The sequence below is a fragment of the Rousettus aegyptiacus genome, unplaced genomic scaffold (genome assembly GCF_014176215.1).
Source record: "Rousettus aegyptiacus isolate mRouAeg1 unplaced genomic scaffold, mRouAeg1.p scaffold_m13_p_3, whole genome shotgun sequence".
NCBI classification, from domain to species: Eukaryota; Metazoa; Chordata; class Mammalia; order Chiroptera; family Pteropodidae; genus Rousettus; species Rousettus aegyptiacus.
The window spans coordinates 71,260,981-71,277,749 of record NW_023416306.1 but is presented as its reverse complement, the minus strand read 5'-3'; the positions used below and the strand labels follow the sequence as shown (position 1 = coordinate 71,277,749).

At 33.5% G+C, this 16,769-nt stretch overlaps 1 protein-coding gene across 4 annotated transcripts in view; it reads left to right on the top strand.

Moving 5' to 3' along the window:
* The window catches only part of ERCC6L2 (ERCC excision repair 6 like 2), a 148,745-nt gene that overhangs the window by 105,827 nt on the left and 26,149 nt on the right, over positions 1-16,769 (top strand). For all 4 annotated transcript variants that reach the window (XM_016159471.2, XM_016159470.2, XM_016159472.2 and 1 more), the window contains 4 exons: positions 4,351-4,503; positions 8,475-8,555; positions 9,837-10,968; positions 15,977-16,131. In XM_016159471.2, coding sequence (XP_016014957.2) covers positions 4,351-4,503; positions 8,475-8,555; positions 9,837-10,968; positions 15,977-16,131 — 1,521 coding nt within the window. The remainder of the gene's footprint in view (positions 1-4,350; positions 4,504-8,474; positions 8,556-9,836; positions 10,969-15,976; positions 16,132-16,769) is intronic.

Here is a 16,769-nt window from a genome sequence, read left to right as displayed (position 1 = left end):
ATTAAAGTCTCCTACTATGAGTGTATTACTACTGATCTCTCCTATTATGTCAGTCAATAATTGCTTTATGTGTGTTGGTGCATATATATTTACTGGGGTTATGTTTTCTCAATTTATTGATCCCTTAATCATTATGTGATGCCCTTTTTGTCTCATTATATAGCCTTTGTTTTAAAGTTTGTTTTATCAGTTATAAGTATTGCTACCCCGCTTTTTTTTTTCCATTTTCATTTGTGTGAAATATCTTTTTCCATCCCTTTACTTTCAGTTTGTGTCGTTTCATCTGAGGTGGGTCTCTTGTAGATAGCATATGCATGAAGCTTGTTTTCGTATTCATTCGGTTAGCCTATGTCTTTTGATTAGAGCATTTAATCTGTTTACATTTAAAGTGATTATTGTTAGGTACCTTGTTACTGCCATTTTATTATTCATATTTGTTTTTTCTATTTTCTTTTTTACCCTTTCTCTTTCTACAGAAGCCCTTTAACATTTCTTGTTATGATGGCTTGTTGGTGATGAATTCCTTAAGCTATTTCCTGTCTGGGAAGCTTTTTATCTCACCTTCCATTTTAATCTAAGCTAGGTAGAATATTCTTGGTTGTAGATTCTTGTTTTTCATAACTTTGACTATTTCTTACCATTCACTTCTTGCCTGCAAAGTTTCCACTGAAAAGTCAGCAGACATTCTTATGGAGGTACCCTTGTAAGAAACTAGCTTCCTTTCTCTTGATGCTTTTAAGATTCTCTGTTTGTCTTTGACCTTTGGCATTTTAATTATGATGTGTCTTGGCATAGGTCTGTTTGAATTCCTCTTGTTTGGGACTCTTTGTGCTTCCTGAACTTGTATGTCTAATTCCTTTGCCAGGTTAGGGAAGTTTTCCGTCATTATTTCTTCAAATAGAGACTCAATCTCTTGCTCTCTCTCTTTCTCTTCAGGTATTCCCATTATCCCTATATTTTTACACTTCATGTTGTCCCAGAAGTCTTTTAAACTATCCTCATTTTTTAAAATTCTTTTTTCTTTTTGTTCTGATTGAGTATATTCAGTCAATTTGTCCTTCAAGTAGAATTCGATCTTTTGCTTTGTTCAATCTACTGTTGAATCCTTCTATTGTATTCTTCATTTCAGTTATTGTATTCCTCATTTCTGTCTGGTTCTTTTTTATGGTGTCTGTGTCCTTTTTAATGCTTACTGTCTCTCTGTTAAGATTCTCATTGTGCTCATCCAGTTTCCCCCTAAGTTCATTGAGCATCTTTATAACCATTATTTTGAACTCCGTCTCTGGTAGGTTGCTTGCCTCCATTTAATTTAGCTTACTTTCTGCAGTTTTTTCCTGTTGTTTCATTTGTGTCATGTTTCTTCGTTTTTTCGTTTTATTAGCCTCTCTGTGTTCCTGTCTTTGTCAGGAATATTTCTTTTGTCTCTCAGCCTTGGCCAGATGGCCTAATGTGAAAGGTGTCCTGTGTTGCCTATGCTGGATTGGCTTCGATATGGCTCTTTTATATTATCAGATGTAGGTGTTATGATTAGCTGGACTTCAGGCGATTCTCCACATTGATTATTTTATAATTTGGTTGTAATTCCAATGCGGACATGGGAGGAGATGAACCCTGCTATTAGTCTGCCATCCTCCCCCCGTGGGTAGCAATCTTTATTTTTTTTAATTTAATTTTATTTTATTTTATATTAGTTTCACCAACTTTCCTAGCATCTTCTCTTCCCTTACTTGTTCATGATCCAAACCAGGATCATGGTAATATTTCTCTTTGTGTCTCTTCAGGTTTCTTAAACTTGGAATAGTTATTCAAAATTTCCTTGTCTTTAATGATCTTCATGGCTTTAAAGAGTAAGGCCTCTCCTTCAACATAATAAGTCCATTTGTTGTTTCCTCATGTCCAGACTCAAGCCAAGAAGCCTGGGCATGAATAGTATAGAGACAATGCTGTACTCTACTCATTGCATTGATCAGAAGGCACATGGTGGCGACCTGCGCCATCATTGGTGATGTTATCCATGATCATGGGTTAGGTTTTTGTCTGCCAGCTTTCTCCACTGCTAAGTCGCCATTTTTTTCTTCTATATTTTATGAGGAAATCTCTAAGACTATGCTAATATCTTGTCCCTCATCAAACTAATACCCACCAGCCTTAGCATATATTGATGATTCCCAGCTGAATCAGCTCCCACTGTGATAATTATCAGATGGTGATTTTTCTATTTCCATTATTCTTGGGTTTTTTTATTTGTTTGCATTCTGACAAAAGAGCAGGGTTCTTCCCTTTTCTTTTGTTTATTTAATCTGTGTGGACTCTTAGGATCCTATTTTAGTAACAGATTACAACCTATTGAATATCACTATTTTGATATTCAAATTCTCTCATTTGGGGCTAGTGGGAACCCTTTCAAGGTGGCTTCTGTGTCATTTTGACAAGACTCCATCATTCTTTTTACACTTCCTTACTGTGATAAACTGAATAATGGTCCTCCAAAGATGTCCACATCCTTAACCCCCTGTACTCACCTGGATTATCTGGTGGGCCCAGTGTAACCACAAAGGAAGGGGTGGGAGGATCAAATAAAGAGGAAAAGAGGAGATGTGGCAGCAGAAGCAGAGGGTTAGAGAGAATACTATGAAGATGCCATGCTACTGGCCTTGAAAATGGAGGAAGGGATTATGAAATCCTTAATATGATGAACATTCCTTCCTGTATATCTTGTATATTGTTGTAAAGACTATCATCTTTTTCAATCCTTTCATCATACAAAATACAAAATACTAGCATTTTATAGCCTTGTAGGAGTTTTTCTTAAACTAAAAGCTAAGCTACATTTTCCAGTTACTGATTTTGTTTCCCCTACCCTCTTGAATTCTAGTGCGATTTATTTTCTATAGTTAGTCTACAGGTGGATGATCTGGCCTTCACTTTTACCTGAACTATTTTGGGAAGACATTTCAAGAAAAAAATAATGTGCCTTTTATAAGGTTTTTGATAAAATTTTGGTAGAAAATTTATAAAGATTCAGATGTAATGCTCTTACAAATTACTTTGGTAATTCTGTTTATTAGTTCTGCAGCCTGACAATATAGCCTGCCTTTAGAGTCAGTAGCAAGGGTAAAGTCAGGTACCTGGGCCATCATGTGCGTCATTTGATATTATGAGTCTATATTCCCAGTACTATAGCCCATGTTTCTGAGACTTTGATATCGAACTGATTAAGTTGGTATGTCGATCCATAGCTTCTTCAAACTAAGGTCCCAAGAGCCTTGTTTTAAGAGGGACATCCTGGAGGTAAAAAATTATTACAAGTATAAATTTTAGATTTGGCTAAACCCAGGTATAAATTCTAGAAATGACACTTCCTAACCGGTAGCTGTGGACAAGGCACTCAATTTCTGTAAATACTAACTTTATTCATAAAATAGAGAAACTCTAGTTTCTTTATTTCTAAAAGGGAGATAATATCTTACTGGAGTGTAGGGATTAAATGAGAGAATGTAAAAATGCTACACATGTAATAAGTGTTCAGTAAATAACAGCTATTAAGAATAATTATAATTGCCTATAGTAATTTATTTCAATGCAAATCAACTCTAATGATAATCACATAACATATCATTTCTTACTAATCCTTACTAATCAACAACTGACTGAAGTTGTTTTCCATTCTTTGTATTCTTTGTTTCTTCCAAGAAATTAAAGCGTATGTGGAGTTAATCCGATTGTATTTACATTCCATTTACTAGAACAGCCGTTAAATAAAGAGGCACATTAATGTTGATACTAAAGTGCTATATATCCTTAAGTGTTCCATGTCAGTATTCTTTCTGTATTCAAAATTGTTTCACAGATGCAATGTTTCTAAACAGTGATTGGGTTTTTGCTGTTAGTTGACAGTATAAACATGGCCACAGTTAGTTTGACACTAACATGGTTATCATATAATTACTTCAGGTTATAATTTAACTTTGGTAATATAGTGATTATTTATGACAGTTTTGTAGTTCCTATTGCAATGAGTCTAGAAAGGAGGAAGGTGTATCCACATGTATGCCCATGTTATTTAACTTTTATGTCAGGTGGATAGTCCTTAGAGATGTGATCTTGACTGAGTTGGTAAGAAACAGATAAAATAGGACATATATGATCTCTTCTTTCAATAAGATTGGCCAGATTATTATTATTTCACCACAATGGCAACATCTGCTAGGGAAATTAAAATAAAATTTCCTCCCTAAGGAGATTCTGCCTGCTCCAGCTAAAGCTGTGTATATACAGGGAATGCCAGGAAATTCTGACATATTGTTGGAGCAAACACTTCAAAAATATCTTGTGTTTTTTCTGTTTTAGCAACTTCACTGTGTGGTGGTTGGAAGTGAAAATGCCAAGCGGTATTTTGAAGCAGTTCAAGGATCAAAAGAGCATCGAGGAGAGCTTTTTGGAGTTTATAATCTCTTCAAACTAAGATCCCAAGGGTCTTGTCTTACAAGGGACATCCTGGAGGTGTGAAATTGTTTTCTGACCTTTTCAATAATATCTTAAACATGGTTTTCCCCCTCAGGAAACTTGAAATATAATTGCTGGTGCCTTTTCAGAGAAATTTTTGGGTTTCTTCATAAAGATGCCTTATATTTAGAATTTCTACTTTTACAGAAGTAAGAAATGAATTGTTGTACCTCTAAACTAAGATTTTCCCATGAAAAGTTATAAATAATGTACACACATTATACGGATACATGTAGTAGATAGTGTGACCTACAAAGTCATTTTCAGACTGGCAAAGAAACGTTTATTATTTTGAAAACAGCTGTTGAAGTCAGGAACTAAAAAAAAAGAGACTTCCCTAAATAAACAAAAATATAAAATGTGTTTTGATTAAAAGTTACCAAATACTCCCTGAGATGCACTCTCATGTCTCATGGAGATTTTTGTTTTCTGTTCCCAATAAAAATTCCACACCAATATTTCAAACTCTCCCAGTTGTGTTCATCCTCAGCATACAGATGTTTCTTATTCTTCAAACAGTATATTTATATCCTTTAAAAAATATTTTAAATTCTTTAATATACCAGATTATTAGGGAAATTAACCTATTTTCTAGCTGGTATTGATATGGCTATCATAGAATTCTGGAATATCACCTTTTTCAATCCTCTCATCATGAGGAAACTGAGTCTTGGAGTTAGGACATTTTCCTTAACTTTCGGGACTTTGTAGTAAAACCTTAAATACTTTGTTTATTCAGTAAGTACAATAAAAACAGTTCAAAGGACAATTTGTCCCTGTCCTTAAAGAACTTAGACCATCTTGATAGGAGGTGGGAGAGAACATTTACATAATGAATATGTAATATCAGAAAGCATATGTCAAGCAAGTTCGGTAGCAGTAAGAATCTAATCTAAAGCTTAGCAGGTGATCACTGATGGATGGTTAACGTGAAGGTTTATCTTATTAGTATCCTGTGAATATTACAACTGTTATAGAATGTCTGGTGTTTACTGCTAAGCTTTTATTTTGTAGTAACTTTGATTCTGAAATGAATGGCCCATTTAAAGTCCCCCTTTCTTCCCCTTCTTGTTTTTGAATATGCTGTTCCTTTTTATGAATTGTATTTCCCACTCCTCTTCTCTAATTGATAACCTTGTTTGTCCTCCAGAACCCCCTCAGCTCTTACCTTTATCTCAGAGTACCACCTAACATGCCAACCTATATGCATGTTTCTAATTTGAAATCATTATCTATAAAATATATAGTGTTATATTACTTATCCTGTTTTCTGCCATATATCAAATTAGTTTAGTTTTTTGTTTTATGAGAATAGCCACCCATTCCTTTGTTAAACAAGAGTTAGGTAAGATATTTCCGTATGACGACTTATTAAATGGAAATTTCTCTTGTTCTCTGGTTGTCCTCAGTATATCTGTGTCCCATCCAGGAGTGTTTCTTTATTAATGACAGGACCCTACATGTCTTATTTTGTTTGTGGTAAAATGTGCTTACCTTCTTGCTAAGCACATCATTGGCATTCTTATTAACTATTGAATTAAATTTGCTCATTTCTTATCAACCAGAATTTAAAATTATTCGGGGTTAGTTAGATTCATGCTGCTTTTTGCCAAACAATGTATGTATGTATGTATGTATGTATGTATGTATGTGTGTGTGTATATACATATATGTAATATAAAGTATATATCACAATGTAAAAGAAGTATTTCACTTCTTGTGATATATTTTTAATTTTTAAAGGCTGCAGAAAATCTCTTTTAAAATGTTTTAAGATGTAGAAATTTGAATTTATAGAACATTTTTAATCTGATGGTTTCTAAGCAATTTAATTATATTTTTCATTGACTTACCTACATCATGGTTTCTTTTTAGAGTTAGATATTGAGAGTTCATTTCACAAATGTTTATTGTGTATACGCTAAATGTCAGGTAGCGTTCATAGAACTAGGCGTACAGAAATGAATAAAATAAACAACAATCCTGCCTATAAGAAATTTACATTTTATTTGGGAAAGACAGATAATAAAAAATAAGTGAAGCGTATAGTTTATTATAGAGCAAGTAGAAGATGAAAAAGTTCTGGAGGTCTGATGCACAGCATAGTGATTATAGTTAACAGTACTGGATTATATACTTCTGCATTGCCAAGGGACTAGATTTTAAATGTTCTCACCACAAAAAAAAAGAAATTATAATTGTGTGACATGATAGAGGTGTTAGCTAAAGCCACAGGTAGTAATCATATTACAGTACATAAATGTATCAAATCAACATGTTGTACACCTTAAACATGTACAGTGTTATATGTAAATTGTATCTCAATTTTTAAAAAATGAGAGTGTGAAGGGAAATAGGAGACTGTCAAGGAAACAGCATTTCAATTGTAAATAGTGGCCAAGGAAGTGCTCACTGTAAGATTGCAGTTGATCCTTTTGAAGAGACTAGGAAGGAAGATGTGGTTTAAACGTAGGAACAAATACAAAGGCCCTGAAGGAGGAGTATGCCCAGCATAATTTCAGAGTGGCCAGAGTGGGATAAGCAAGAGAGTAAGAGATGGGGCCAGAGAGATATCAGGAAGCCAGGTCATGCAGGCAACTTTGACTTTGACTTCAACTTCAAGTGAGACATAAAGCAATTCAGGGGTTCTGAACAGAAGAATGGCATAGTCTGATTTATATTATCTGGATTAAATATTAAGAATTAGACTGTAGAAAATAAAAGTAAAAGAGTAGAAGCAAGAATCGAGGTGGGAAGATAATGCCATGATTCATCTGTGTGATCATGGTGGTTTGGGCCAGGTTGATAGTGGTGATGGATCAGATCAAGGGTATGAGAAAAAAGGAGGAGTTAAGGATGACCGAGAACTAGAGTTGCCATTGACCTATCACAAAGGGGTTCCAGTAACGAGGGATTTTTCTGATGCTGCCAGTTGAATCTGTTGTAGCCAGTTAAGTTTCTGTTGAAAAGATAAATGGCAGTGCTAGGAAGGAGACTCCCCACCCCCTTGCAGGAATGGTTTCTAGCATTGGAAGAAAAGGTCTCTTAACAATTCAGGAGCTGTTTATCATTCTCTAGAGTTCTGTAGGGGAAATTCTCACTTGTGCCCTGGATACCAGCTAGATGGAACCATGCAATTGGAATGGCTGTATATTCATAAATTTGTATGAATATACAAATTCGTAACTCTGGTGATAGTAGTATTATTTAGCCCTGTTCTATCAACATATAAAACCTTAGAAAGAGAAATATATTAATCTCTTTTTGAAGTAAAATTTAATATTCTAGAATCTAGGCAATAATATATGAATGTGAAATAATATAGCAAAAGCTTTAAAAGCATAGATACATTCCCAAATGATGTAGCAAACCTGTTATATAATTAAGACTTTTTCTTTTGGTTTCATTTTAGGGTGGACCTTTTCATTTCGATGTCTACTACACTTAAAAAATCAATAAACATTTTAAGAAATATGAACAATAAATACACTAGCAATGTAGGCTAGAATATCAAGTTCCCAATACTCAACATTATCTGTGGTGTTCGAAATATAGAAAATATGTTCTTACTATAATGATTATATAGACATAGTTATTATAGACTCATTACTGTATGTCTATATATGTTTTTTCACCCTCCCTCACCTACTAGAGCTTTTAATGGAGTTGGTTGAAAAGTATTATTAGTTTTCTATCTGAAAAAATAAGCTTTAAGATAAGAAATGAGTATTTTATGAGCCCAGCGCACTTCCACTGTGGCAGTCTACCACCTAAGAATTAAGAATTAAGAGTATTTTTAAATGTTATATAAAGTATATATGAGTTCCTTTAGTGGCAAATTGAAAATAAGAGCTTAAGCAAGCTGCACTCAGTTTTCCTTTCTTAACTCTCAAGTTTTAGCATGCCATTGCTATTGTTTATCTGGTTGTTTTTACTCCATATTTTACAGTTATATATTTTCTTTATAGAGAGAAGGCCAAGTGGAAGCAGGGATCATGACAGCCACAACATGGTTGGAAAAGGAACCTCCAGGACACAAACTAGAAACAGTAAGCAATTTTTGACTCTGTAACCCAGAACTCCTAGAAAACATGTACTGTCACAATTTTAAGTTTACTTTTTTCCCCTTTATTTTCTAATTGTAAAGAAAAAGTCTTTTTAAAAAATCAAGTATACAATGTCAGAGGATATCAGTAAAATTAATAATTTAGGCTAATTTAACATTTCATATCATAAGGACAAATTGAGGAGCACTCATACCTTTATATCTAGACTAGAATTTTAACTATACCAAACTGTAAACCCAAAATTAAATACACTGCCTAGGTGACCAATCCAATCTAAATAATTTTTTACTAAACAATAAATTAAGTTGGACAATAGCAATCCAAATGTATTTAAGAATATTAAATCCAAACATTCAAATTACATTCTTACTCAAGTAGATATTTTATTTGAGTCCTTAATCTTGTAATCTTTTTGGTAGTTTGTCATCTCACATACTACAAAATCTATATTGCCATCAAAGGGCCTTTTTAAAAGTAAAGAATATATGTAGAAAACTTTTTTTGTTATTATTTTTGCTTGTTTTTCCTTGTTTGGTTTTTAGGGAGTTATATAAATTTATGATAGCCTATTAATTTAGAATATGGGGTGAATATTTTTCTAAGTTTATAGAAATACATGAATATCAAATGTTGGCAAAAATATTGCTAGACAATACTTTTCCAAAGTCTTTTACTAATTAAGCTTCAATTTAAGGAAGTCGAAGGATATATTTAGCTCTGACTGATATGAAAAACTTAAATATTGGATTTAAACTTGTAACAAATTTTACTTCAAAATATTAATATTTTCTTTATTTCTGGTTGTCAAGATCCTTTTTACTCTTTTTATTTCTAATCAATTAGAACCACTTTCCAGTTGTGAATTCTTTAATTTGCTAACTCCTACAAATTTGTTTTGTTTTTAAAGCATAATTAGATGTATCTGCTAGACTATAGTAAGCAATAGTTGTATACTTTTCCCTCTTGAGTCCAGAACTGATCCCAGCTTCTTATGAGCTGACCACTCAGCTGTTTTTCTTATAAATAATTTGGTCACATGCTATTCTAGTTTAAATTTTTACTTATTTTGGAAAGTTATTCAACTTGAAAAGAGAAAAGAGTATACCAGACTATAATATTAAATTCTTTATATTTGTTTATTACATATACTTTTACAAAATACCAAGTGATATACTTGTACAAATTATCTGTCCAAATTTAATTACTTTCCAATGTGATAGATCTTGACATTTTCAAATATTTCTGTCATTGCTTCTTATATAGCCTAGAGAGCCTGACTGTCAAGAACACAGAGGTCCAGAGCAACCTGTAGAACCACTGGCAAAAGAAGTACGTGATCTCTGCAGTGATTTTAGTGACGATGAAGCAGTGGAAAATTCAAGAATAAAGACTACTAAAAACAAAGCATCTGACTCAAGTAAAGCTTCAAGTTCTCTTGGACAGCTCACCTTACTCCAGTGTGGTTTCTCACAATTGCTTGAAACAAAATGTAAACCAACTGAAGATAGTGATGAAAATATTACATCTGAAGATAAAAGTTCTGATGAACAGCCCACCTGCCTTTCAACAGAAAACAAAGATGTTGGTTGTCAGAAACGTCAAGACTCTCTTGGTACTTCAAAACATCAAACATTATCTAAAATTCTAAATCCAAATGAAAAATGTATTTTTGATAAAAGTGAGAAGATTTTAGAAGAGAATGTTTCTTCTGAGTCTGATTATGAGAAAAATTTTAAAAATACAGCTGACCGCCATTGCATTTTACAGAATGTCACAGAATCAGAAGATAGTGATGTCATCTTTCCCACACAATATACAACTCTGAAATTCCCTGAGAATAGTATAAGGTTTAAGCCACCCATTGATGGATCTGTAGATTCTGAAACAGAAAACCCTATAAAAATAAGAAATCATGGTGATGATAGAAAGACCGATGTAAGAGGAAATGGACTAATTTCAAAACAATTAAATCCTGAGAACATGACCTTGAAATCTATTATGAAAAGAAAAGGCAGTAGTGATATTAGTGATGAGTCTGATGACATTGAAATATCCTCCAAGTCAAGAGTAAGAACACAAAGAGCTACTAGTTCTTTGAGGTTTAAGAGAAAAAAAACAATGAAGAAAGCAAACCAACTATATCCAACAGAAGAAGATTGTAATTCTCAGACTATTAATGAATTTTCATCCTCAGATGATGATTTTTCTGTTAGCCACATTAGTTTCTCTAAACAGAGACATAGACCAAAAACTGTAAAAGAGAGAATTGGTTTATCTTCAAAATTGCCTAGTCATAAGAAAAATAGCACTGTCACACCAAGAAAACCAGTGAAATTTTCAAATGAGAGCATTGTCCATCAAGAGCAGCTGTATGAATCAATGGATAAATTTTTAGGTAATGACATATACTTTCTAAAAACTTTACTCATTTGTTATGTGCAAATAGTTCCATAAGAGATTTTTGAATTAGCTTGTAAAATAGGTCTCTCAATCAAGAAGCTACATTGAAGCACAAATGAAGTGGGTGGGGGCCCAGATAAAGGGAATACCAGTTAGCTCAAGATAGAGAACTTTGTCATCTCTCCCAGGGCCTCCTCCATGTACCCCATCTGAATCACAGCCCCTCAACCCCCGTAAATACGAATTCAAACTTGTGTAGTAATCACTTTTTTGCATTTTTATGATTTTATCACACAAACGTGTATCCCTAGATATTACACTTTAGTCTCATTTTTAAAAATATTTTTGTATAGTCTCTTTTAATCTGTAGTATTCCTCTTCTGTCCCCTTCATTTTCTTATGATTTATCTGCTAAAGAAACTGCGCCATCTATAGCATTGTCCTCAATTTGCATTTTGTTAATTGTGTACTGTTGATGGGCTGAACATATTCCTTTGCCCTCTATATTTCCTACAAATTAGTGGTATCTGAGGCTATTTCAGACTCAAGTTTATTCCTTTCATAAGACAAAAGTTAGTGTTTGGCAAAACTATGGGAGGCACAAAATGTCACTAGTCTCTCTCTCTATTATTTTGGCAGCCGCTGTTCATCCTTAAATGCCTATAACTATTTATCCAAAATAGGAAATGATGTTTTCTACTTCTCTTATTTCTTTTTCATATGCAAATTAGAATGCTTCTGTAGAAGGATACTTATATCTACTGTTATTTACCCAGTATTATAGTTCATATAGAAAAGGCAGGGAACATAATTCCTGTCTTTACCAGCTTTTAGTACAAATTGATTCCCTATCATCTCTAGAGAATGAATTTATTGATTCAAAGACATTTAATGGATCTCAATCCATTGCAATTAATATCATTATTACGGTTCAATTGGCTCTTCGGAGAGCAGGAGCCTATGGACATGAGCATTTTGGTTCCTGAGACCCTTTGACATGACACTAGTCATTTTTGATTATTACTTAGTATTACAAAATGTTCCAGGATCATCTCATACATTTTCTGCCCCAGAGCTAGAATTAGTCATTTCTCCAAGATGTCATGGATTCTTTTAGGGGGAAACAGTGATTCAAGACCACAGTCTTTCTCTAGGAATGATCATTGCTATACTTGCTTAGTTATTATTTCTGGACCTTTTCATTGGACAGATTATGCGTTGTGTATGTGTGTGTATGTGTACACATGTGCATGAATGTATACACGTGTGTATATTTTATATGTGTATATGCATGTTTACGTATATATACATTTATGTACATATATATTTTTTATATATCATGATAAAAGACAATGTGTGTATGTTGATACTTCCATATTTATATTGATACTTATTATGAGAATATAAAGATTTTACTAAACCTCTTTTCTGTCACATTTGTATACCATTTCCTCCATAATGGTAATTCTGGTTCTTAAGCATATAGGAAATGATTTAATTATAGCGTCCCATAATTACTCATTAGTTTTATCCCATCTTGTATAAAAGTCAAACAATAAAAATGCCAATACTGCTACACTATGATTCCTGGAAATATTAGGATTTTTTTATTTTTTGTTTGATTGCATATAGTCTTCTATTTCTTCCTATTTTGAAAATGGATATACTATGTCTGTGGTATCAGGACATGCAGACATTGAATTATATACTCTCCCCCTCTTACACTTAGTTTATTCTTGGTTTGCAGGTAAATATAAATGTAATGATCTGCATTAGTCCTTATGTCAGTGTCTTTTAAGTCATTTTGGTCGTCTGAAGCTTATTTTCTAGCAGATCCCTTGGAAAGTGCTCATGAGAATAATATTCCCTGTTTTTGATTCCTGTTGATAATACAATGTGCCCTTATACTTAAGTCATTTTTGCTGAATATAAAATCCTTGGCTCACACTTTCTTTTCTTAAATATTTTAAATACCTATCTTCATTTTCTTCTGGCATGAAGTATTGTGTCATGTGTTCTTTATTTTTCTCTCCTAGATGTCCATACGGATTTTTTCTTTTCATTATTGTCTAGTAATTTTACTAGATTGTGTTTGGTATTTGTTTTAGCCAGCTTAGGCTGCTATAATAAACTACCATAGATTGGGTGGCCTAAACATTTATTTCTCACAGGTCTAGAGGGTGAGACATGATGCCAGGTTAGGTTCTCGTTTAGGGCCCCTTTCCTGGTTTGCAGACGGCCCCCTTCTTGCTGTATCCTCACATGGTGGAGAGAGAAATCATCTCTCTCCTGTCTCTTCTTATAAGGGCACTAACTCTGTTCATTAGGACTCCACACTCATGATCTAATTATCTCCCAAAGGTACAACTGCAAATACCATCAGACTGGGGATTTAGGACTTCAACATATGTATGGCAAAGGAACAAATTCAGTCCAAAGCACTGTTGGTTATTCTGGGTCAATATTCTCAAAGTCTAGTTTCAACTCAGTTTTAATTTTGGAAAAGCTTTCTTGTACTAGTGTTTTTAGTTACTTGTTTTATCCCTTTGCTTTGGCTTTCTTCTTCAGGGACTCCTGTTATTTATATGTTCAATCTTCTTTTCCTGTCCTCATAATTTTTGTCATGTTCTCTCAAATCCTTTTTATCTCATTTTCATGTCTTTTTACTTTTTAAAAGTTTTCTCCTTTCTCTTAAAGTGTTATCTAGTGTATTTATTCCTTATGTTTCTTCTAGTTTAGTCTTCATTTCTGAAATAATGTTTTTAATTTCTAAGTTTTTCCTGAGTTCTGGCACTCATTTCTAGGTTATTTTAATTCTGATTTATGTTGTTGGTTCTTGTATGTTATCATTTCTTAAAGTCTTTTACCTCATTTTGAAATCAGTTGCAATTTTCATCTGTTTTGTGAGCAAATATTTCTGGCATGTTTTCATTGTAGGAATAAATTCTGTTGCTTATTCCCTTTTCTTTTATAACAATTTTTATGAGATTTGACCCTTTTTCTTATTTATGTAGAAATTATTTTCCCTGAATTTTTAAAGTAAGGCAGAGTTTAGGACATTTTTCTAACTTCACAAAGATCCATATCTGTGGTTTTGTATAGTATTTCTCTCGTCCTCTCCCCTACCTTGCTCTAGACCTTCTCTTTTCCTCATCCCTGTTCTTCCTGTCCTGCTAATTTTGACACTCACCAGTTTTTCCTCACCTTGTGGCCCTGACCTGGGAGCCCTGGTAGGTCAATTTGGTAAGTTCTTCAGTACTAGCCTGCTCCATCTCCTCAGGACATCTTACCTCAAGCCTGCTGCACCCACTCAGCATTGAAGAGCAGAAAACCTTCCCAGATTCAGCTACTGTTGCCAATTTTCCCATTGTGTTTTCCAGTGAAAACCTTTTTCGCTATTCTGAGATCCCTGTTCTCAGATCCATCAGATGCTGCCCTGTCGCTTCCTTCTCCCTTTATGCAAGGCCCTGATGCCACGCAGAGTATGTAGCTGTTGGTGGGTTGTCCCCAACTGCTTGTTATTTTAGAGCTCATGGGGGTATCTTGTCATCTATTTTGTTGTTAGTGCTGTCCATGGTTATTGATTTTGCTCTCTAGCTGCTGTCTGTTCCCTTGTAGGGATTCGGAGAGACTGAAGAACTGCTTCCCCTGCCATCACCATCTGGTTGAGAATCTGTTTAGTGATTTTAAGAATTAGCATTGCTTGCAAAAGTGACTCATTCCCAAAAGACTATGTGAAAGAAGCTGATATATAAGCAAGGATACTGGAATAAAAAATCTTAATCATTATATTTAATTTATTTACAAATCAGGCTTTTTTTGCAGTTATTAGTAGCCTCATTTAAAAGTTTATCATGATATATATTTTGATACCCTCGTAACTAAGTACTGGACTGGACTTCGGTTTGTATGCTACAACTAGATTTTAGGTTTGAGGAATTACTGTGTAAACTATTTTTTAAAAGATCAACTGAGGTTTTTTGTTTGTTTTTTTACTGCCCAAAAGATGTCAGTAGTTAGTGCAGAACTGCTATTTTGAGTAAGGCATAAAATATATCACCAAGGTTAAGAAAAATCTGAATATATTTTCTACCTTTTGAAGGTTTTAAACTATTACCATACACACCTCCTGGTGTCTTGAAATGTAAGGAGAATATTATCTTAGTTGCTCTTTCACTCGTCTTATTTAACGACATCTTGTTTTTGCATGATTGGCAATTCTGGTTGAGTGAGACTCAGGACTGAAACACTACAAATGTTAAAAGTCATAATCAAGGTTCATTGCCAGAGCTGTTTGAGGGAACTTTTACAGACCTTAGTTCTAGCCTTGTATTTATGACCACAATTTATAAGTAAATTATAGGTGCCTAGAAGCAAAGCAATAAAAAATGTAGTCATTTTTTTAAACTTCTTTTGGATAATAGCTGTAAGTTAATTTTTTTCATTTCCTAAATTTCCTCCCAATCTTGACATTCTCTGGGCATATGTACAAAAAAGACATAATACAAACAGTAAAACTGAACAAGCCAACCAAACTAAACTCCCTGGTCATAAACCCCATGCTCCCACTCTATCACTGTAATCAAACACATATTTGAAAGAACAGATGAAGCTAGCACTGCTCGGTTAATTAGTAAACAATTTTTTTTAATCAGCTGGAACAACAAATTTATAGAAATGACCCTCCACCATAACTTTTCTGTTGCCAAAACCTTCAATTCAGGTTTAAATCTAAAGACTGTCACCTAACCTCAGAAGTTCGCATATTGATAAGAGGGAAAAGTCCTTTCCAAGTTAACCTAGATGAACATATTTGAACTCTTTCTCTTCTCATTTTTTTTTTTAAAGAATGTTGTGATGTTAACAAACTGAATGTTTTTCCTGAGGATTAAAAACAAAACAAGCATATTTTTTTAGTGTATTGCCTATAACTTTTAAAATATACATGGAACCATATTGCTTCATAATGAGACATCACTTAATAAACATCAATTACCTTGTAGATGGTGTTCAGGAAGTGGCTTACATTCACTCAAACCAGAATGTGATTGGATCAAGCAAAGCCGAAAATCACATGAGCCGATGGGCTGCACGTGATGTGTTTGAATTGAAGCAATTTTCCCAGCTTCCTGCTAACATAGCTGTTTGTACTTCTAAGGTAAGAAGCACGTAGGGTAATATTTTTATCTCATTTTTAGTTTTTATCTTCAGTTTATCTCATTTTCATAGAAATTACTCAGTAAGATCTCTAAATCCTTCAAAAGTAGCTGCTAAGATGGTGACATATAAATAAGTATTAAAAAAAATACTATTTGGGTCACTGTAGTCAGTGAAGATGTTTTATAGTAAAAGACAAATCGATATCTAACTATAATAATGGTGAGTTGATTTATAGTATCCCTCAGGAAAAGCTTGCCAAAAATGAGGAATTTGAGGGAATTGGGCAGTTAAATCAGAATCAAGACTACTTCTGCTCCTATGGAAAAAGAGAAGTGTATGATTAGATTTCCTCCAAAATTTTTCATCTAAAATGAAGGCAGACACAAAAACTAGCTTTATATAGAATTTGTTTTTTTAGCAAAATGATTTTTATACTGTTAAAAGTGATAAATATTTCCTATAGGCTCTTAACATTTAAATTGCTGTTATATAGAAATGGGCTTTATATAAATGTGATATTTATTGACACAATCATTTTCATCAAAGGTTTTAAAACGATATTTTCTTCTCTTTGTCTTATCCTTCATTAATTTCTAAGAGCTAAGTGTCTGAGTAGTTTTCTACACTTTCTGTGTA